The sequence below is a fragment of the Oncorhynchus mykiss genome, chromosome 23 (assembly GCF_057628025.1).
Source record: "Oncorhynchus mykiss isolate SJ-2025 chromosome 23, ASM5762802v1, whole genome shotgun sequence".
NCBI lineage: Eukaryota > Metazoa > Chordata > Actinopteri > Salmoniformes > Salmonidae > Oncorhynchus > Oncorhynchus mykiss.
The window spans coordinates 36713377-36738022 of record NC_143044.1 but is presented as its reverse complement, the minus strand read 5'-3'; the positions used below and the strand labels follow the sequence as shown (position 1 = coordinate 36738022).

At 40.2% G+C, this 24646-nt stretch overlaps 1 protein-coding gene across 2 annotated transcripts in view; it reads left to right on the top strand.

Moving 5' to 3' along the window:
• The first annotated feature begins 1083 nt into the window (after positions 1-1083).
• Positions 1084-24646, top strand: part of macrod2 (mono-ADP ribosylhydrolase 2) — a 1220194-nt gene continuing 1196631 nt past the window's right edge. The window contains exons 1-3 of one of the 2 annotated variants that reach the window (XM_036960544.2): positions 1084-1467; positions 4440-4547; positions 9989-10087. In XM_036960544.2, the coding sequence (XP_036816439.2) occupies positions 1431-1467; positions 4440-4547; positions 9989-10087 (244 nt within the window). In that variant the 5' untranslated portion in view covers positions 1084-1430. The remainder of the gene's footprint in view (positions 1468-4439; positions 4548-9988; positions 10088-24646) is intronic. The other variant, XM_036960545.2, reaches the window with a different exon arrangement.

The window sequence follows — 24646 nt, the reverse complement described above, 5'->3', positions numbered from 1 at the left end:
CGTGCACCAGCTGTTGTTAACAAATATATACAGACCGCCACCACTTGTCTTACCAGAGGCGGCTGTTCTATCTTGCCGATGCAGGGCAAACCCTGCCAGCTGTATGTTATACATGTCATCGTTCAGCCACAACTCGGTGCAACATTAGATATTACAGTTTTTAATGTACAGATGGCACAGATACAATGATGAGGCCTCTTTCCATATCTATGCTATGGCCCTGCCCCCATCCTCACCATCACCATCAAGCCTGCTGTCCGGATTGACAGAGGTACAGCCTGGCGTTGCTACCTGACCACCTCACACATCAAGTGGTGGAGTAGGACGAATCAACCTAACCTGCCTCATGGCACTTACCTGTGTGAAGCTAGCCACAATAAGCATTAGCCACAATAATGGAATTTGCGGTTTTCATTCAAAATAATAGTTCCTCATTGAACCTGATCGGAACGGATACAAATAGTGGAATAATGTTATATTTGGACTAGATAATGCTAGACAAGGTTGAAATGTTGTATAAATAAATCCAATAATTAATTAATTTGACAAAAAACATTAAAAAACACTTTAATTGGGGAGGATGGGCTCATGGCAATGGCTGGAGCAGAATCAATGCAATAGTATCAAATACATCAAACACGTGTTGGATGCCATTCAATTTGCTCCGTTCCAGCCATTATTTTGAGCTGTCCTCCCCTCAGCAGCCTCCACTGCTGTGGATGTATTAGATAATTGCATTTGGGGCCTACACATATGCACTGTACAGCCTTACCTATGAAGTTTGCACTCATGAATTGGGCATCCGCCTACTACTCAGTGACACCCAAAGATTACAATTCCAAATTAAGTAAGCAAAGAGTTGATAAGGTTGTATGGTGCATATATGTATTCCCCCATTGCAATTGTGCAGTCTCATACATTTAACTGTTTTTTTCATTGACAGTTCATTGTCAAATTAATAAATTATTGTATTTATTTGTAAGTTATATAACAACAGTCCAAACTTGTTTAGCATTATCTATTCCAAATATGGCATTATTCCACTATTTGGATCCGTTTGGATCCGTTTCAATGGGGGGCTTTATTTTGAAGGCGAACTGCAAATTCCACTATTGTGGCCAATCACTCTGACTGCCACATCAGTTGCTCCTATCGCACATCTACTTCCTAGTCTCCGACAGCCAATCGCTTGGCCGTGAATCCAACAACGTAATTTACGGGGCTCATCAGGCTAGGTTGCATCGAGTCTGCATTACTGGGTTCCATAGAAATCTTGACAGTTTCACAGGTGAGAGAGACGTCGTGGGTTAAGCTGCTAGCTCCGGGGTTGTTTTACTTTCTCTTTCAGTTCACCGGTCCTACCATACGCTTCGAGTCTGGGGTTGCCACAGTCAAAAAACACGAACTCCAAGTCCTATCACCACGGCACCATGAGCAGAAAGAAAAAGGACTGGAAGACAGAGAAAGGTAAGAAGACTTATTTTGGGGTTGGGGACCATTACAATGAATCTGTACCATCATCTCTCTCCATGTCTCCCATGCCTTTCCAGCTTGACCGTCTCACATAGACTATCTATCTGACAGTCCAGGATATCGGTGAGCACCGGCTGTTGATTATAAGGCACTTATTATAGGGTTGGCTACATACACCAGCATCCCGACATATGCGAGCCCGCGAAGCCTACAGATGTTGCGCTAAGCAGGATGCGCCTGTGCCTCTGCCTGGTACCGAACCATATAAGACAAACGCACAATTACCACACCGCTGCTGTCATAACAGTAACCCACGTTTAGTTTACACACATATATACACACGGTGCGTTTGGGGACTTTAGCAAGGCAATACAGCAGCTACTCGATGCTTGTCTAGTAGGCCGTGTATTTCTGCAAGTTCACCTGTTAGAATGAATGACAATGGCTCTCAAGAAAGAGCCCGGCTATAGATAAATAGTTAGGTAGGTAGCTAAGTCTATCATGGCATGAAGGGGCTATTGTAAACAGTTAGCTTATGTGTAATATGAGCCTAATGTTTTGTCTATGATACTATTTTATTATTATGAATAACACATTATGCTACATAGATATAGAGGTAATAATAACTGTTATAGTTACAGTGTTGTCAGTATTTATCATGGGCTTAAGTGTGTTTTATTTGTCTATTTTCTTCTAACCATTCTTAAACACTTTCCTCAGGTCCGGTAGATTAACATACTGTAGTGTATATATTTATTACTCTAATGTATACCAGGCAAGATGTAGCCCACACACAACCCACTGCCCAGTAGGCTATTACAAAACAATCGTCATCTCTAAGAATTCTGTACCATTATAAAGTGTTAGGCCTAGTCACACCATTATAAAGTGTTAGGCCTAGACACACCATTATAAAGTGTTAGGCCTAGTCACACCATTATAAAGTGTTAGGCCTAGTCACACCATTATAAAGTGTTAGGCCTAGTCACACCATTATAAAGTGTTAGGCCTAGACACACCATTATAAAGTGTTAGGCCTAGTCACACCATTATAAAGTGTTAGGCCTAGACAAACCATTATAAAGTGTTAGGCCTAGTCACACCATTATAAAGTGTTAGGCCCAGTCACACCATTATAAAGTGTTAGGCCTAGACAAACCATTATAAAGTGTTAGGCCTAGTCACAGCATTATAAAGTGTTAGGCCTAGTCACACCATTATAAAGTGTTAGGCCTAGTCACACCATTATAAAGTGTTAGGCCTAGTCACAGCATTATAAAGTGTTAGGCCTAGTCACACCATTATAAAGTGTTAGGCCCAGTCACACCATTATAAAGTGTTAGGCCTAGTCACACCATTATAAAGTGTTAGGCCTAGTCACAGCATTATAAAGTGTTAGGCCTAGTCACACCATTATAAAGTGTTAGGCCCAGTCACACCATTATAAAGTGTTAGGCCTAGTCACAGCATTATAAAGTGTTAGGCCTAGTCACAGATGCTCTCATTATAGCTTACAATATAGCTTACAATATGTTACTATAAGGCACTTTACGTTTATATTTTAGTCAATTAGCAAGCACTCTTATTCAGAGCGACTGGCAGGAGGAGCAAGTAGGATTTAGTGCTTTGCTCAAGTGGGGGCTCCCGAGTGGCGCAGTGGTCTAAGGCACTGCAGTCCCTGGTTTGAATCTAGGCTGTATCACATCCTGCTGTGATTGGGAGTCCCATAGGGCAGTGCTCAATTGGCCCAGCGTCGTCCAAGTCATTGAAAATAAGAATTTGTTCTTAACTGACTTGCCTAGTTAAATAAAGGTTACATTTAAAAATTTTAAAAAAGGGCACTTCTGCAGATTTTTTACATAGTTGGCTCGAAGATTTCGAATCAGCGACCTTTGGTTATTGGCCAAGTGCTGTTAACCGCTAGGCTACCTGCCGCCCACCAACTGTAATCAAGGTTCTCCCCTGCTCTGTTTTGTAAGTTTGCCGTATCATATGCACTCTTCACTGGCTGTTCACCTCCACACACAGTATAAACAGGGATGGCAGGTAGAACAATCTCTGACGTAATCAAAGAGCTGAAATAACTCCCTTTTTGTTAGTAATGAATAGTAATGCAGACCAGATCTTTCAGTGTTCCCCCTCTCTTCTCAGTTCTCATCACATTGTATGTATAAGTAGTCTGGTGAAAATTTGTTTGTGAGAGCGACAGACCTTTGAAGGGCTGTAAACCAAAGCACACTATTGTATTTAATGACCAGTTAAAACTTTTCCCCTCCTTTAGTCATTAATGTAGAAAAAACTACATCAGTCTGGGGAATGGAGGAAAATGTTTAACAGTTTTAACCATATGGGGGTTGGAGTGGCTTATGGAGTGGCTTATGGAGTGGCTTATATAGTGACTGTAATATTCTTAGCTCAGCCTCACCTGAAAATCATGTCACTTATTTCAAGTCTTACTTGAAAACTTTGTTTTACAAACACAACTTCCTGCATTATATTAATGAATTCACTTTAAAACATTTTTTTTTATGTATACATCACTGGCAGGTAGTATACTGCCATAAATACAGGAAAATACATGAAGTGCTGGTAACATGTAACAATGCTCTCATCAGACAAAAATTGCCCAGCAGAAATCTGGGAACCTAGCTCACCTCACCTCATCTCGCCTCAATCGCCAAACTCCTCTCTCTGGTGCTGTAACAATATTCTGAGCCTGGATGTCCAGACTGTCCTACTATGATATTCCACGCTCACTCATTTGTTTGTGTGACAATGTTTTGTTTTTGTTACTTTGTTACTTAAATTTACATTTTTGTTCTAAAATGGACTATTATGTTCTAAAATGGAGTTGTTCGTTCAAAAATTGACTTATGTCCTAAAATTGAGTAGTTTGTTCTAAAATTTACTTATGTTCTAAAATGGAGTAGTTTGTTCTAAAATGGTCTATTTATTCTTCTCTTCAGACAGAGTGTTGAATATGTCATTGGAGGAGAGGCGTAAGGAGTACCGTCGGTCTGAATATGTACCTCTGGACCAAATCAACACCTGGAAACAGTCTCAGAGTACAGAAGGTGAGAGATACACTCAGAGGCCTTGTTCGAATTCTTCAGAAATCCTTCCTTCCTTCCTTCCTTCCTTCCTTCCTTCCTTACTTACTTACTTACTTACTTACTTACTTTCTTGAAGTAATCACAAGTCTGAATTGGTAGAGTATTGGTGAAAGTGACCTTACATTTATCCAATCACTAAAAAATATGTGCTTATCTCAAGGAAACAAGGAAGGAAGGATGCATTTCTAAAGTATTGGAACAGGTCCAGAGATCCCCACCAGAGCCTGAGCCTATTGATGTGGAGACTGCTGACTAATAATCACACTAAGCGATGAATCTGAACAATGAATAAGCTAGTTCACCTGAAGAGACATTCAAAGGGAACAACTTTCCAATTTCAATCTTCAACTCTAGCCTTTAAATTATTGCATTTACTTGTAACCTCATGACATAACAGCTTAATAACACTGTCATAAGATTGACATAACCCTTCAAGGCCACCATCTTACGCTTATGACAACTAGCAAAGCAACTTTGCTGCTCTGTGTAATGCACTCCCATTAATAGTAACAGCGTCTGCTAAATTACTAACATGTAAATATCTCTTAGCCTCTGTGTCACACTGCGGTTAGTTTTTTTTGTGGCTTCCATAAATGTAATTGGCTGCATCATTTCCGACCTCCCATATATATTTCTTTGTAAATATATACAAAAGATATACAGTACCAGTCTAAAGTTTGGACACAACTACTCATTCAAGGGGTTTTCTTTATTGTTAATATTTTCTACATTGTAGAATAATAATGAAGACATCAAAACTATGAAATAACACATATGTAATCATGTAGTAACCAAAAAAGTGTTAAACATATCAAAATATATCTTCTAAGTAGCCACCATTTGCCTTGATGACAGCTTTGCACACTCTTGGCATTCTCTCAACCAGCTTCACCTGGAATACTTTTCCAACAGTTTTGAAGGAGTTCCCACAAATGCTGAGCACTTGTTGACTGCTTTTCCTTCCTTCAATTGCGTTGAGGTCGGGTAATTGTGGAGGCCAGGTCATCTGATGCAGCACTCCATCACTCTCCTTCTTGGTCAAATAGCCCTTACACAGCCTGGAGGTGTGTTGGGTCATTGTCCTGTTGAAAAACAAATGATAGTCCCACTAAGCACAAACCAGATGGAATGGCGTATTGCTGCAGAATGCTTTGGTATCCATGCTAGTTAAGCCATGCTGGTTGGGTGCCTTGAATTCTAAATAAATCACTGACCGTGTCACCAGCAAAGCACCCCCACACCATCACACCACCACCTCTATTCTTCGCTGTGGGAACCACACATGCGGAGATCATCCATTTACTACTCTGCATCTCACAAAGACACGGCGGTTGGAACAAAAAATCTCAAATTTGGACTCATCAGACCAAAGGTCAGATTTCCACCGGTCTAATCTCCATTACTCGTGTTTCTTGGCCCAAGCAACTCTCTTCTTCATATTGGTGTCCTTTTAGTAGTATTTTTTTTGTTGTTGCAGCAATTAGACCATGAATGCCTGATTCACACAGTCTCCTCTGAACAGTTGATGTTGAGATGTTTCTGTTACTTGAACTCTGTGAAGCACTTATTTGGGCTGCAATTTTAGAGGCTGGTAACTCTAATGAACTTATCCTCTGCAGTCCTCATGAGAGCCAGTTTCATCATAGCGCTTGATGGTTTTTGCGAGTGCACTTGAAGAAACTTTCAAAGTTCTTGAAATGTTCTTTATTGTCTGACCTTCATCTCTTAAAGTAATGATGGACTGTCGTTTCTCTTTGCTTATTTGAGCTGTTCTTGCCATAATATGGACTTGGTCTTTTACTACATAGGGATATCTTCTGTATACCACTACTGCCTCAAACGCATTAAGAAAGAAATTCCACAAATTAACTTTTTACAAGGCACACACCTGCTAATTGAAATGCATTCCAGGTGACTACCTCATGAAGTTGGTTGAGAGAATTCCAAGAGTGTGCAAAGATGTCATCAAGGCAAAGGGTGGCTACATTGAAGAATCTCAAATCTGAAATATATTTTGATTTATTTAACACTTTTTTTTGTTACTACGTGATTCCATATGGGTTATTTCACAGTTTTAAAGTCTTCACTATTAGTCTACAATGTATATAATAGCAAAAATAAAGAAAAACCTTGGAATTAGTAGGTGTGTCCAAACTTTTGACTGGTACTGTATATATATAAAAAATATATACACTACCGTTCAAAAGTTTGGGGTCACTTAGAAATGTTTTTGTTTTTCAAAGAAAAGCACATTTTTCCATGTCCATTAAAATTACATCAAATTTATCAGAAATACAGTGTAGACATGGTTAATGTTGTAAATGACTATTGTAGCTGGAAACAGCAGATTTTTAAAACAAAGACATTTCTAAGTGACCCCAAACTTTTGAACGGTAGTGTATGTTCGTTTATTTTCCCCTAACCCTACCACCCTCCCCTAATTGGTGTAAACTAATGGACAACAACACTTAGGCTTCTACTATTTTACAATAGTTATCTTTTATTTGTTTTTAGTCCCATCCTTCAGCTACACTCAACCCCTCCCATCCATCAACCCTGTGATGTTTAATTCATGGGAAAAGACAACTGCCCTTCAAGGGAAGAGACAAGGACAGAGGAATCAATCCAAGCCTGTAATCTTTTCAGTTTGCCCAACTCGCTTATAAAGTTAGCATTGTCTTGGAAAATAAAATGTTATCGTCGAGTTGTCAATGCCTGTGATGATTAAAGTTTTTATATCAGATTGTACAATTTATCTCTTGACTAGACTACACTAGTTTGGCCACATAATAACAGCAATAATAATATATTACATTTGTAAGGTGCTTTTCATTACAAGAATAATCTCAAAAGTGCAGAAAATGAAACATTTACTGTAGTAAAATGAATGAATATATAAATAGTATAATATAACAAAAAACTATCAAAGTCTAGGAGGGTAGGCCAGCCAGTACCTGTATAGATACATTTATACACACACACACACACACACACACACACACACACACACACACACACACACACACACACACACACACACACATACCCTGCAGGCATGTGGTACTGACTGTATTGTAGGAATCAATGTTAATTGCCCAGTCTTTATTTCCATTAGACCCATAAGATCCTGGTCAAACGTAGTGCACTATATTTGCAGTAGTGTGCCATTTTGGAACACATTCCTGATGTGATTATCATGATCTGATGCCTGACACTGAATCCCCTGATGCCAGATGAATTTATTTAGTTGTGTGTGTGTGTGTGTGTGTGTGTGTGTGTGTCACAGTGATAAGAATGTGGAAGTATTATTTTGAAGCTGTTTTTGGGGGTTTTGTAGATTTGATCTGAAATGTCGGTTGGCATATTTAGCAGAACCACAGGTGGCTGTTGGCTCATAGTAATAGCTTAAATGAATGGAATGGTATTTGATGCCATTTCATTCACTCTATTCCAGCCATTATTATGAGCCGTCCTCCCCTCACCAGCCTCCTGTGAGTAGAACACTTTTGTGAATTTGTAACTGCAGTACAAAAATGAATCTGCTTGAAGTTGGTGACTTTTTCTCATACTTTCAGTACATACCCCTACCCCAGTTGTGTGTATCTATGTATGGTGCATTCGGAAAGTATTCAGACCCCTTGACATTTCCACATTTTGTTACTTCACAGTATTTTTCTAAAATGTATTAAATAGTTTTTTCTCTCATCAATCTACACACAATAGGCCATAATGACATTTTAGCAAATGTATAAAAAAAAAAAAAAAACAGAAAATCACATTTACACAAGTATTCATACCCTTTACTCAGTACTTTGTTGAAGCACCTTTGGCAGCGATTACAGCCTAGAGTCTTTGGTATGATGCAACAAGCTTGGCACACCTGTATTTGGGGAGTTTCTCCCGTTCTTCTCTGCAGATCCTCTCAAGTTCTGTCAGGTTGGATGGGGAGCATAGCTGCACAGCTATTTTCAGGTCTCCAGAGATGTTGATCAGGTTGAAGTCTGGCTGGGCCACTCAAGGACATTCAGAGACTTCCCGAAGCCACTCCTCCTTTGTCTTGGCTGTGTGCTTAGGGTCGTTGTCCTGTTGGAATTCTGAGGTCCTGAGTGCTCTGGAGCAAGTTTTCATCAAGGATCTCTCTGTACTTTACTCCGTTAATCTTTCGCTCGACCCTGACTCCTCTCCTAGTCCCTGCCGCTGAAAAACATCCACACAGAATGATGCACCATAGGGATGGAGCGAAGTTTGCTCCAGACCTGGCACTTGGCATTCAGGCCAAAGAGTTCAATCTTGGTTTTCATCAGACCAGAGAATCTTGTTTCTCATGGTCTGAGAGTCTTTTATGTGCCTTTTACTGAGGAGTGGCTTCTGTCTGGCCACTCTACCATAAGGGCCTGATTGGTGGGGTGCTGCAGAGATGGTTGTCCTTCTGGAAGGTTCTCCCATCTCCACAGAGGAACTCTGGACCTCTGTCAGAGTGATCATCGGGTTCTTGGTCACCTCCCTGACCAAGACCCTTCTCACCCGATAGCTCAGTTTGGCCGGGGGGACAACTCTAGGAGGAGTCTTGGTGGTTTCAAACTTCTTCCATTTAAGAATGATGAAGGCCACCGTGTTCTTGGGGACCTTCAATGCTGCAGACATTTTTTGGGACCCTTCCCCAGATCTGTACCTCGACACAATTCTGTCTCGGAGCTCTATGGACAATTCCTTTGACCTCATGGCATGGTTTTTGCTCTGACATGCACTGTCAACTGTGGGACCTTATATAGACTGGTGTGTGCCTTTCCAAATCATGTCCAATCAATTAAATTTACCACAGGTGGACTCCAATCAAGTCGTAGAAACATCTCAAGGATGATCAATGGAAACAGGATGCACCTGAGCTCAATTTCGCATCTCATAGAAAAGAGTTTGAATACTTATGTAAAGAAGGTATTTCTGTTTTTTATTTTTAATACATTTTCAAACATTTTTAAAAACCTGTTTTCGCTTTGTCATTATGGGGTGTTGTGTGTAGATTGTAAGAGAAAAAATTGTATTTAATCCATCTTAGAATAAGGCTGTAACGTGACAAAATGTGGAAAAAGGGAAAGGGTCTGAATACTTTCAGAATGCACTGTATGTCTGTTAGTCTGTTAGTGTGTTTGTCTGTCTGTCTGTGTTTGTCTGTGTGTTTGTCTGTCTGGCTTGCTGGCAGGCTGTGTGTTTGTGCCTGTAAGTTTACTTTTTTAAACCCTCAATAATGCACTAGTCTATAGAACAACAATGATATGGCTCATTCCAGATGTACAGTATTCCACAAGGACATTGACAAGAAACTGTCTTTATTTCTGGTCCTTTCTTTAAGAGTACCTGTACAGTGTAGCTAATGAACAAACCCCTGCTCTTGTTGTTTCTAGTGACAGAGGAAGAGGAAGGGAAGGACCTTCTGAGAGACAAAGTATCTCTCTACAAGGGTGACATCACCATCCTCGAGGTCGATGCCATAGTTAACGCAGGTACGATGCTTTGTTATTCATTTACATTGGTTTGATGCAGGAGTTTGTCAAACTATGGCTAAATACGTTTGCACTGCTTTAATGCTGATGTTTATGAAACAAGCCATGCCTATGGTGAACAGTTGTTTCACACTACAACCTCATGACATGCAGTTTGTCTGTGTTTGTTAATGCTGGTAAGGTGCTTTTAAAATGGAGTTACACTGGTTTAATGTAGGAAGCTGTGAAACAAGTAAAACCATGTTTTTTCTGTGTCTTATTTCTGGTAAGGTGCTTTATAAATGAACTTTCAACAGTTCAGAGTGTGTGAAATCAGCAAAGCTGTGGTTTTTCATCATCTATGGAACGTTTTTTCACGCTACAAACTTACAACATGCAGTCAGTGTGATTTATGAGTTTGCTGCCCTCTAGTGTTGGTGGGTGTAAAGTGCTGACTCTTGTTGGATTGATTGGTGGATTGTGGGTCGTAGAAACAAATATGGTGAATCATTGACTTTGAGCAGTTCTGTAGTAGTTCATTGTGGGGTGAGAGAAAACATCATTCCTATTTCAGGATTTGGCTGCTAAGACTTGCCTTGAGGGCTACACTTTTTGTGGGCCTGTGTGGGATACAGTGAATGATGTGAGCGTATGTTTTTAATGTAGCGGTAAGAGTAATGTGGTTACTAGTAGTCTGGTTAATTAACAGCCCGTTATCTGTAGAAGCTCGCTAATTGTGTGTGTGTGTTCTCTTACTGGTATTTTATTCTGACAGGTGGTTTGAGAGATTAGCAGAATAGTAAGTAGTTCACTTCCTTGTCTGTTGTTATTCACACCAACCTATGGCAGAGCGCCTGTGTTACTTACCATCTACTTACTGTATGGCAGAGAGCCAGAACAATATGAAACATTGTGCTAAATAGCAGAATAGGGACCCATGCATTTTTTGGTGATAGGATTGTGTTCCAATTATTGTTAGTTGTGAGGATGGTTGGTCCATCCCTTATAATGGAGCAATTTGATAGTGAACCCACAGTTATCAGCAGCGAGTACCCTCACACTGTGATCATGTCAAGCAAACATTGTTTCAGAAATAAATGTAGCCTTGTCTAGCGGTTTCCCCCAGTGTTTTTCCCCAGTGTTGTTTCACTGGCTACCTTTACTAATTTCCAGCGAAGGCCAAAATACGAAACCGCTATGTTTCAATACCACGCTCTTCTACCGTCTCCCTCGGCTGAATATTTGAGTCCTTTCTAGTCCATTCTTAGTTTGAACAGTTCAGTCATTGATATTACTTTTGAAAAGCCATCGGCGGGCATCATAGAGGTTTAGTGGTGATTTTAAATGTGAAGACAATATGTCTATGGAAGTGGCAGTGCTTAAAGATTATGTTATTACTGTAGAGAGAGATTGTGTTATTACTGTAGAGATATATTGTGTTATTACTGTAGAGAGAGATTGTGTTATTACTGTAGAGAGAGATTGTGTTATTACTGTAGAGAGAGATTATGTTATTACTGTAGAGAGAGGTTGTGTTATTACTGTAGAGAGAGATTGTGTTATTACTGTAGAGAGAGATTATGTTATTACTGTAGAGAGAGATTGATAGATTTGATCTCAATGGTTATTACTGTCTCCTGTGTAACCATCTGTTTTTATGCACATTAGCATCTTGATACATAACCCCTATTGGAGCCAGCAGCATCTGTACTCACACTCAAAAGACCCAAATACCACAGAATATTAGCATAGGGGATGTGTCGGTTTGCCTGTGTCGTTTATGTATGGATGCATACGGCCAGCTGGAATGTTTATTGTTCTATATCAGCCTAGAAAGCAGAAACATAATGCTTACACTGTAAGTGTTGCATCTAAAATATGTAGCCCCTTTCCTGCAGTCAAATGACCAAATCGCCCTCTAGTGGCCTCATGGGGTTGAATGCTATAAATACTTTTTATAATTTCATAACTAATAAACATAAACATTATTTAAAAATTACCCACTAAAATCCAGTGAATTTATGTCGAATGGTTTTGTTATATTTCAGTCTTCTGTGATGTATATAAGGTGTAATATTGGGATGCAAACACAACATTTATATATTTTTTTAAGCGCATGACCATGTGTGTGAGATGTATACTTTTGTTTCTAAGTAGATTTGTTCAAGACTACCAAGGAACACTCAGTAATTTTTACAATTCTGTCTGAACTCATACAAGTCTCTCTTGAGGCTAACCTGTGTAAACAAAGGCTAAAACATTATTTGGAATACAAACATGACTTTCTGGCTTTTCTAATTTCACTAACAATGAAAAAACTTCAGGAGAACATTTCATGTCTGTGTGACATAGTGCTGTGTGCTCTGTGTGTGTTCTCTGTGTGTATGCTCTGTGTGTATGCCCTGTGTGTGTGCTGTCTGCACAGCCAACTCAATGGTGTACATTTAACTCTGAGAGTGTAAAATGTACACTATTTTCAGTGAACATATGAGTCCCACTGAACTGGTGTTAAAATAACACTTTTGAAAGCTTTAAAGATGTAACTATGTTGCAGTGTTCTCATAGCTTGCATAGCTCTACTGTAGAGTAATACGCAACACCTACAGTGTAAAACATAACACTTGATTTAGAGTAAACTGGACTCACTTTTCTTAATGCTGACGCTGTTACACTTTCTCAGTGTAGGAAACTAACACCTGTAGTGTTAGAGTAAATCATTTTGGGGTGTTGATTTTAGGGATGAACGATCTATCTGTGAGCATATCGGAATCGGACGATATTAGCTGAAAATGCTAACATCGGTATTGGCCCAATGTCTAGTTTAACGCCGATGTGCAAAACCGATGTCAAAGCTGACGTGCATACGTATATAACGTAGGTAGATGACGTGCATACCTATATAACGTAGGTAGATGACGTGCATACCTATATAACGTAAGTAGATGACGTGCATACGTATATAACGTAGGTAGATGACGTGCATACGTATATAACGTAGGTAGATGACGTGCATACGTATATAACGTAGGTAGATGACGTGCATACCTATATAACGTAGGTAGATGACGTGGATACGTATATAATGTAGGTAGATGATGTGCATACGTATATAACGTAAGTAGATGACGTGCATACGTATATAACGTAGGTAGATGACGTGCATACCTATATAACGTAAGTAGATGACGTGCATACCTATATAACGTAGGTAGATGATGTGCATACGTATATAACGTAGGTAGATGACGTGCATACGTATATAACTATGCCACTTTGTTTACATACTCATCTCATATGTATATACTGCACTCAATACCATCTACTGTATCTTGCCTATGCCGCTCTGTACCATCACTCATTCATATATCTTTATGTACATTTTCTTTATCCCCTTACACTTGTGTCTATAAGGTAGTAGTTTTGGAATTGTTAGCTAGATTACTTGTTGGTTATTACTGCATTGTCGGAACTAGAAGCACAAGCATTTCGCTACACTCGCATTAACATCTGCTAACCATGTGTATGTGACAAATAAAATTAGATTTGATTTGATTTGAACGTAGGTAGATGACGTGCATACGTATATAACGTAGGTAGATGACGTGCATACGTATATAACGTAGGTAGATGATGTGCATACGTATATAACGTAGGTAGATGACGTGCATACGTATATAACGTAAGTAGATGACGTGCATACGTATATAACGTAAGTAGATGACGTGCATACGTATATAACGTAAGTAGATGACGTGCATACGTATATAACGTAGGTAGATGACGTGCATACGTATATAACGTAAGTAGATGACGTGCATACGTATATAACGTAGGTAGATGACGTGCATACGTATATAACGTAGGTAGATGACGTGCATACGTATATAACGTAAGTAGATGACGTGCATACGTATATAACGTAAGTAGATGACGTGCATACATATATAACGTAAGTAGATGACGTGCATACGTATATAACGTAAGTAGATGACGTGCATACGTATATAACGTAGGTAGATGACGTATATAACGTAGGTAGATGACGTGCATGCGTATATAACGTAGGTAGATGACGTATATAACGTAGGTAGATGACGTGCATACGTATATAACGTAGGTAGATGACGTGCATACGTATATAACGTAGGTAGATGACGTGCATACGTATATAACGTAGGTAGATGACGTGCATGCGTATATAACGTAGGTAGATGACGTATATAACGTAGGTAGATGACGTGCATACGTATATAACGTAAGTAGATGACGTGCATACGTATATAACGTAGGTAGATGACGTGCATACGTATATAACGTAGGTAGATGACGTGCATGCGTATATAACGTAGGTAGATGACGTATATAACGTAGGTAGATGACGTGCATACGTATATAACGTAGGTAGATGACGTGCATACGTATATAACGTAGGTAGATGACGTGCATACGTATATAACGTAGGTAGATGACGTGCATGCGTATATAACGTAGGTAGATGACGTATATAACGTAGGTAGATGACGTGCATACGTATATAACGCAAGTAGATGACGTAAAAAACGCTACGAAAAATACAGCGCTACACAGAACAAAAGCAGAAACAGACTAAGCGCACACTTCCAACAACTAAACACGTTCAAGTTGAACAGTCATTTGAAAGAGTAAGAACATTTCAGCGAGACAACTCAAAAGCGAAATCCATTAATGCCAAGATTATGGAATTCATTATGCTGCTTGCTATGGGCGTCACGGCTGACATTTGGCCCAGCTATGTCAGCCCCATGAGCATGCTGAGTTTGACAGCACACTGGGTCGACAAGGATTTTGTACTGAGGAAAGTCGTATTGCATGCTCAAGAATGTGCTGCCATTTCAATGGCATTTGAGAATATGTTTGAAACTTGGGAACATGAACACTCCTAGCGCTATTTGAACAAATGACTGGAGAAATAAGCTCATCAACTGCGTCTGCAGCAGACGTGATACCCTCTGTCATAGCATTGAAATGCCTGCTCAACAAATCTGCCGACAGACCGGGGGGTTAAAACTTACAAAAGTACCTGAGGCTGTGAACAAGTGATTCAGTGGTATTCTCTCTGAGCCTGTTTACTGTGTACTACTTCGATGCAGATAAGAAACAAGGTTTACGTGAAATGTTACATACACAGCTGGACAAGATGGAAACGGACACAGTGACAGTGCGCACCGAGGAAGAGAGGCCACAGACAGACAGAGCTGAACTTCACTGCTTGACATGTAATGATGAAATCCTAGTTGAGAATGAAACGACTGAACAAATTAACAACGAAACAGAACAGCAAGTAAGTGAAAGAAATAGGTTTTGATTATGTTTTACTGGTAATGGGGACATCCGTAAAGGCCAACAAAATAACGTTTTGGTCAGTGTGTGTGTGTGTGTGTGTAACCTTTATTTAACTAGGCAAGTCAGTTAAGAACAAATTATTATTTACAATGACGGCCTACCCCGGCCAAACGCGGACGACGCTGAGCCAATTGTGCGCCGCCCTATTGGACTCTCAATCACGGCCGGATGTGATACAGCCTGGATTCAAACCAGGGACTGAAGTGACGTCTCTTGCACTGAGATGCAGTGCCTTAGACCACTGTGTCTATGTGTGTGTGTTAACTATTTAACTGTACTAGAATGCTTAAAAGGCAGCTAAAGTTTTTAAATATCGGATATCGTTAAGGTTTGTTTTTGGCAAGTCAAATATTGGATATCGGTATCGGGCAAAAATGTCATATCGGTGCATCTCTAGTTGTTTTAACACTTCATGGTTTAAATCCTAATTTGCATTTTTCCCAGGGTGCCATTTTTATTTTTGAGGACATTCTAGAGTCAACACCCATGACTGTATTTGTTAGTGACAGAGACATGGTTATTGAAGTCTTTCATTTTAAGCCTGTGACTTTCACCAAGTGAGTTTCTGGGCTAATTCTATCATTCAAATTAAACTCTGACAATACATTACATGTATCCTAAGACCTTACTTATTGGCCTAGTTGATGGCCTAGTTTTACTCCAACACAGTGGTGTTAGGAAACTCCAGGTTTACATACCACATCAGACCTGCAAGTCACATTATCCTGGCTTGCAAAGTGGTGTATCCAACAGTTTGCATTTTTATTCATGCGCAACCTGCATTCAGAATGACTGTCAGGGTTAGGAAACATCATAAAAAACACTACCTAAATCATTTAAACCAGATCAACCATGTCAATAATGGGGGCAATAAATCTAACTGATTGGATTAATAAGTATGTTATTTATCTTTGTGTAACATAAGATTAACCAATTAATCAACGTACATGCAAAAACGCAGATATTAAAAACAATCCTAAAAAGTAATCTACGTGCATAGCATGCTGGGAAATAGGATAGTGATAGGTGTAGTTTTGATGGGACTGTTTTACTCTCAATAATAATACCTGTGGTTATTAACACCAGCAATGGGGTTATTTTACACCACTGAGTGTTCATTTCACTCTTACAGAATTAATTTAACTCCTGAATCCACACAGAACAATCTAAACTGGTGTGTGTAACAGTGCTGCTTTCCACAGCTCCTCCTCCGCTTTATCAGGACTTCAGGGTGATTTAAATCTCCTATTACAGTTAAATTATTAGGATCATTGAGTTTCTAATTCTTCCTTAATTATGTTTAGACAGAGGTCAGACAGCAGGTGCTCAATATGTCACCTGGGGTGGTGAGCTGTCGGGAGAGCGAGAGAGCAGGGCAGGAGGGTGCTGTGTGAATCTGTTTGTGGAGTTGGAGGGTGGACATTAATGGACTAGCTCCCTGTCTGATCAGGCAGATGGCACTATGTAACCTGCTGTTAAGAGTAGTGTCTACATGGAGGGGGGCAAATGTCTACCACCACCATACTGGATATCTGGGCACAGCCCCCAGTCCTATCCTACCTCCCTGCCAGCTACAGTATGTCCTTGTTTTTCCTTTTTTCCCCCTTTTGCTTTGCCTCTTGTCGTAATTAATCAGGATCCGTTCACTTTTCTGTTTCATCCCTCCCTCCTCTAAGTTCCTGGACTTTCATTCCTAGCCCAGTCAGTGACTCATCTTGTTAAAGCTGTCTACAAACACTGAAGCCTTGATTAAACTGAGATTAAACTGGCTGCTGCTTTAATGCTGAGTCCAGGAATGAGAGGCTTTTATAGTGTGTGTGTGTGCGTGTGCATTGCGAAGAAAGAGTGTGTGTGTGGAGTCAAATAAGATCTGCTGCTTGAGTAAGTGAGATCCAGGAGTGGTAAGCTTATATAACAGCCAGACCCCCCCCATACAGGGACTGGTGGTTGTCTCTTATAGCAGCCGGACCCCCCCCATACAGGGACTGATGGTTGTCTCTTATAGCAGCCAGACCTCCCCATACAGGGACTGGTGGTAGTCTCTTATAGCAGCCAGACCTCCCCATACAGGGACTGGTGGTAGTCTCTTATAGCAGCCAGACCCCCCCATACAGGGACTGGTGGTGGTGTCTTATAGCAGCCGGACACACCCATACAGGGACTGGTGGTGGTCTCTTACAGCAGCCAGACCTCCCTGTTCAGGGACTGGTGGTAGTCTCTTATAGCAGCCAGACCTCCCGTACAGAGACTGGTGGTTGTCTCTTATAGCAGCCAGACTCCCCACCACACAGGGACTGGTGGTAGTCTCTTACAGCAGCCAGACATCCCTGTTCAGGGACTGGTGGTAGTCTCTTATAGCAGCCAGACCTCCCGTACAGAGACTGGAGGTAGTCTCTTATAGCAGCCAGACCTCCCGTGTAGAGACTGGAGGTAGTCTCTTATAGCAGCCAGACTTCCCGTGTAGAGACTGGAGGTAGTCTCTTATAGCAGCCAGACCTCCCGTACAGAGACTCGAGGTAGTCTCTTATAGCAGCCAGACCTCCTATACAGAGACTGGAGGTAGTCTCTTATAGCAGCCAGACTTCCCGTGTAGAGACTGGAGGTAGTCTCTTATAGCAGCCAGACCTCCCGTACAGAGACTCAAGGTAGTCTCTTATAGCAGCCAGACCTCCTATACAGAGACTGGAGGTAGTCTCTTATAGCAGCCAGACTTCCCGTGTAGAGACTGGAGGTAGTCTCTTATAGTAGCCAGACCTCTCGTACAGAGACCGGTTTTTCAACCATGCTGCCATTTTGTTTATCTTACCATTAATTTAGCATTCAACACACCATCACACAATGTACTGCTAAGTAGTTAATTAAATGCAGTGAGAGATGGGAGTTGGGATGAGGCTTGATTTGTCTCAGCTATTGATCCGCAGGGTGTGACTGACTGTGTTTGTGTGTGTGTTTCTGTTCCTCTGTGTCTCTGTGTGTGTGTGTCTGTGTTTCTCATAGACCAGTGTACATAATTCTGTTATTAGCGAGTAACGACCAGGAATGGCCCAGGCGTGCTTGTGAAAAACAGGTGGAGCTGCTGTATGTCTTAATCTCACTGAGATTCGATAAATCTATTGGGTAATTTCACTGATTGTTAATCCGATGCATTTAGAAGGATTATCTGCAGTAATCTTAGTTGGATTAAGTGTCTAGCTGCCAGGAAAGAAAAAGAAAAACAGTGCAGATGACTTTGTGACTTCGTTCTGCATTTCAGGGGTCCCCATATCGCACACTAATCCCTATGGGCCCTGGTCAAAAGTAGTGCACTATATAGGGACTAGGGTGCCACTTGGGACAGTAGCCAGGATGATGGCATGAGGCTCAGTCAGGATTTACTGCTAATCCTTGTTATTTTCTTTTTAAAACACAATTTAATGTTCAATCATTTCCCTCCCTCCTCACTGTCCGTCTGTCACAAGGAAGAAATAGAGTACCATCTCAACTAAACTTCTAAACTTTGCTACGCTACATTGCTACTCTACTGAACATAATGAGGCCATAAAGATAGCTGAGCAAGTGTGATTTGCGTGTGTGCGTGCGTGCCTACGACTGTGTCGTATGCGTGCGTGTATGTGTGTGCTTATGACTGTGTGGTGTGTGAAGGGGGAAAAAGTGTATTATAATGATGACTGGTGTAATTATAGGAGAAGAGAAGAGGTTGATTCAGGATCCATTACCAGTCATTTAAGCAATAAGTCACGAGGGGGTGTGGTATATGACCATTATAAGGGCTGTTCTTATGCGCGACGCAACGCGGAGTGCCTGGACACATGCCTTAGCCGTGGTATATACCACAACCCCCCGAGGTTGTGGGTTTATTGCTATTTATTGCTATTATAAACTGGTTACCAACGTAATTAGAGCAGTAAAAATACATGTTTTGTCATATCCATGGTATACGGTCTGATATACCACAGCTTTCAGCCAATCAGCATTCAGGGCTGGAACCACCCAGTTTATAAAAACCTTTATCCTCCCATCCCTCTATTATTGCATGTGTCTGTATTCGATTGTCAATTTACTGTGTAAGGTATTTGCTTATGAGGCCAATCAAACATTCTAGAGGGTCTCAGCTAAGACGAGCGCTAGCCCAGCAGAACTGGGTTCACATACTATTTGACATTTTTCAAGTACATTTGTTTATTCTGCCTGGAGTAGTAGGTGGGTGAGGTATTGCTCTTTTGTGACAATTCTATATGTTCCATACTTCCATTGCACCAGGCAAGCTCAATCAAGCCCAGATCAAGTATTTTAAAATAATTTTGAATAGTATTTGAACCCATGTCTGGAGTGCCCGCCACAGAGGTTATGGTTATTGGTATGCTGTGATATGCAGCGAAGCCATTCACATTCATATCCACATAGCAGGTATTAGAGATTTGATTAGAGTATTAGTGAGGTATAATACAACCATCTGAATCTGTCTGTTTGTGGTGTGCAGGATGGATCAAACAGTAGCCTACACTTTGTTTTATGATTGTGGTTGTTTTAAAGTCGTTTTTTCCCAGACTGCACTACACATTTTCAATTGAGTCAATAAAGCGAATGATTGATTGAAAAGACAATGTTTCAAAGAAATCTGTAGGCTAACTTGTATAGAATTGGTATAGGCAGCTATAAAACAATATTTTTTCATTGAACAATATCTTTGGAAGGACTAAAAAGTCTTTGTTATCATTATTTGAATTAATTAAACTATGTTTGTTAGTGAAATCCTGAGTCGTTTCACACAGTGGAAATTAAATTCCCCCATACAGGTATAGGATCTTAATTTGATCACCCTGCTATGGACATTTAAAACTTTTAGTGTATTTGAGGTTTAAAATGTCTTCTGAAGTTTTTAATTCCACTTTGAAATTTCAGACTTGATTTTCCCTTACGAAAAATGTATCAACCCATAACAAAATGTCAATTTATTATAATCCACAAAATATTTCAAATGTCCTGTTGCTGCAGGACTATTTTCCTGCTGTAGCAAACTGGCTCAAATTAAGTTCCTACATCTGTAGCAATTAATTCTGGAGCACTGTGTGTGTGTGTGTGTGTGTGTGTGTCCCATAGCGTCAGCTCGGTTCTTAGCAGGCAAAATTAGTTTTCAAATCACTTTCTGGATGACCAGTTATTGTTTAATTGAAAAAAATGTGTTGTCACCTTCGTTAATTGTTCTAGTAACTGACAACAGTGGTAATAGGCGTTGAAATGTAAATTGCTCTCTGCTTTTGCTGTTATTATTATTCCCACAACAAGGGTTCCACTAGAATGAAAAAATCCATAAAAAAAAGAAAAAAGTTGGGAATGGAATGGATTTACAAAGTATGTGTTCATTTTTGTATAGCTTTATGTTGATGAGGGCTCTTTTAGTGACAGTTGTTTTGCTAATGGAGGCCTACTTTCTGACAGGGCACTGTGTGCGCGTGGTTGTGGGTGCGTGCGTGTGTGTGCACTGTGTAGCATTGGCTAATGGTGTTTAATGTTCAAAGCACATTACATGTCTCCCTCAGTCACCCAGTCTTAATGGAGGAAATAGAGGCTACTTCCCAAATGGGACCCTATTCCCTATTTAGTGCATTACTTTTGACAGGAGACTATAGGGCCCTGGTCAAAAGGTAGTACTCTACATAGCGAATAGGGTGCTGTTTGAAACACAGCCAGAGAACTTCTATACTAATCTGAAGATGGCATCACTGAGTTCTGTACTTGGCAGAGAGGAGATGCAGAGTGAAAAAAGGACATTTAGAATATTCTCAGCTTTCTGAGTGCTCTGCCTCTTGTCTGTAGACAAACTCCTAAAAAGAAAAGAGGCTTATTGAATGATGATTTGCTTCAACTCCGTCATGGTTCATCATTATGTAATAACTTTTGAAAGTGTGATATGTAGCCTAATGTTTAAAAGGAGTAGAGTTTGATATATCCTCGCTATGTGAATAAACAAAACATTTTCTTACAGTATTTCTTAGACTCCAGTGCTGTATGGCTCAGACCCTTCCCTATTTTTTGAGGAGGTGAATGGGCTCTAGCCTGGTTGGATACAGCTTACATGAGTGATTTCATATGAAAGCAGGACAAACATTTGGGGGATTTTCACCAAATGTAATCCATCGAATGTCCCTTTAGAGGAAGGATTGTTGACGCATATTTGACATGTCATCAAACTAATTCATCAAAGTTGGTATATTTATGACATTTTGGCCTTACCCAGGCTCCATAAAGTTTAATCTATGGATGGTACAAAGCAAAAATTGGTGTCATATGAAGCTTTACTGCTTGCTCTGTAGTGAGAGTAGTATTTTCATTTCCAAAACATAATATACTCTGTGGCAGGGATGGATAAGTTATCATGACAGGCCTAGTTGCTTGCGGTTCTGCGTATGCACATTCAAACCCCACTTCCCCCACACACACATTGCCAGCAAAACATTTTAGTGGCCCCATTTAGTGACAGTGGAGTTTTCAAGTTAATTAGAGTATGCCATGTGGTGTAGAGAAAATATTTTTTTAAAGCAAGTTTGCTGCAATTATACACATTTTACCATGGGGCGGAGAGAAGATTTTGCAATTTGATCTCCTTGTGGAGTGCATTGTAATCGGCCATGATCGGTGTCCAAAAATGCAGATTACCAATTTGTTATGAAAACTTGAAATTGTCCCTAATTAATCGGCCATTCCGATTACCTCTAATATATATATATATATATATATATATATATATATACAGTGCCTTGCGAAAGTATTCGGCCCCCTTGAACTTTGCGACCTTTTGCCACATTTCAGGCTTCAAACATAAAGATATAAAACTGTATTTTTTTGTGAAGAATCAACAACAAGTGGGACACAATCATGAAGTGGAACGACATTTATTGGATATTTCAAACTTTTTTAACAAATCAAAAACTGAAAAATTGGGCGTGCAAAATTATTCAGCCCCCTTAAGTTAATACTTTGTAGCGCCACCTTTTGCTGCGATTACAGCTGTAAGTCGCTTGGGGTATGTCTCTATCAGTTTTGCACATCGAGAGACTGAAATTTTTTCCCATTCCTCCTTGCAAAACAGCTCGAGCTCAGTGAGGTTGGATGGAGAGCATTTGTGAACAGCAGTTTTCAGTTCTTTCCACAGATTCTCGATTGGATTCAGGTCTGGACTTTGACTTGGCCATTCTAACACCTGGATATGTTTATTTTTGAACCATTCCATTATAGATTTTGCTTTATGTTTTGGATCATTGTCTTGTTGGAAGACAAATCTCCGTCCCAGTCTCAGGTCTTTTGCAGACTCCATCAGGTTTTCTTCCAGAATGGTCCTGTATTTGGCTCCATCCATCTTCCCATCAATTTTAACCATCTTCCCTGTCCCTGCTGAAGAAAAGCAGGCCCAAACCATGATGCTGCCACCACCATGTTTGACAGTGGGGATGGTGTGTTCAGGGTGATGAGCTGTGTTGCTTTTACGCCAAACATAACGTTTTGCATTGTTGCAAAAAGTTACATTTTGGTTTCATCTGACCAGAGCACCTTCTTCCACATGTTTGGTGTGTCTCCCAGGTGGCTTGTGGCAAACTTTAAACGACACTTTTTATGGATATCTTTAAGAAATCGCTTTCTTCTTGCCACTCTTCCATAAAGGCCAGATTTGTGCAATATATGACTGATTGTTGTCCTATGGACAGAGTCTCCCACCTCAGCTGTAGATCTCTGCAGTTCATCCAGAGTGATCATGGGCCTCTTGGCTGCATCTCTGATCAGTCTTCTCCTTGTATGAGCTGAAAGTTTAGAGGGACGGCCAGGTCTTGGTAGATTTGCAGTGGTCTGATACTCCTTCCATTTCAATATTATCGCTTGCACAGTGCTCCTTGGGATGTTTAAAGCTTGGGAAATCTTTTTGTATCCAAATCCGGCTTTAAACTTCTTCACAACAGTATTTCGGGCCTGCCTGGTGTGTTCCTTGTCCTTCATGATGCTCTCTGCGCTTTTAACGGACCTCTGAGACTATCACAGTGCAGGTGCATTTATACGGAGACTTGATTACACACAGGTGGATTGTATTTATCATCATTAGTCATTTAGGTCAACATTGGATCATTCAGAGATCCTCACTGAGGATCTGAATAATTTTGCACGCCCAATTTTTCAGTTTTTGATTTGTTAAAAAAGTTTGAAATATCCAATAAATGTCGTTCCACTTCATGATTGTGTCCCACTTGTTGTTGATTCTTCACAAAAAAATACAGTTTTATATCTTTATGTTTGAAGCCTGAAATGTGGCAAAAGGTCGCAAAGTTCAAGGGGGCCGAATACTTTCGCAAGGCACTGTATATATAAGACTTGTATAAGACTGAGACTTGTGTTATATATATGAATTAGGGCCGATTTCAAGTTTTCATAACAATCGGTAAATGGGAATTTTTCTTTGACACCAAAGTATGTTCATCTCTAGGAGACAGAACCCGTCTCTTTCCTGAGTGGTATGACGGCTGCGTGGTCCCATGGTGTTTATACTTGTGTGCTATTATTTGTACAGATGAACGTGGTACGTTTGGAAATTGCCCCCAAGGATGAACCAGACTTGTGGGAGGTCTACAATTTGTTTTCTGAGGTCTTGGCTGATTTCTTTAGATTTTCCCATGATGTCAAGCAAAAAGGCACAGAGTTTGAAGGTAGACTTGAAATACATCCACAGGTACACCTCCAATTGACTCAAATGATGTCATTTAGCCTATCAGAAGCTTCTAACGCCATGACATCATTTTCTGGAATTTTCCAAGCTGTTTAAAGGCACAGTCAACTTAGTGTATGTAACTTCTGACCCACAGGAATTGTGATACAGTGAATTATAAGTGAAATAATCTGTCTGTAAACAATTGTTGGAAAAATTACTTGTGTCATGCACAAAGTAGATGTCCTAATTAGAGGTCGACCGATTAATCGGAATGGCCGACTAATTATGGCCGATTTTAAAGTTTTCATAACAATCGGAAATCGGTATTTTTGGACGCCGATTTTGCCGATTTTTTTATTTTTATGTATTTATTTTTTATTATATATATTTTTTACACCTTTATTTAACTAGGCAAGTCAGTTAAGAACACATTCTTATTTTCAATGACGGCCTAGGAACGGTGGGTTAACTGCCTTGTTCAGGGGCAGAACGACAGATTTTTAACT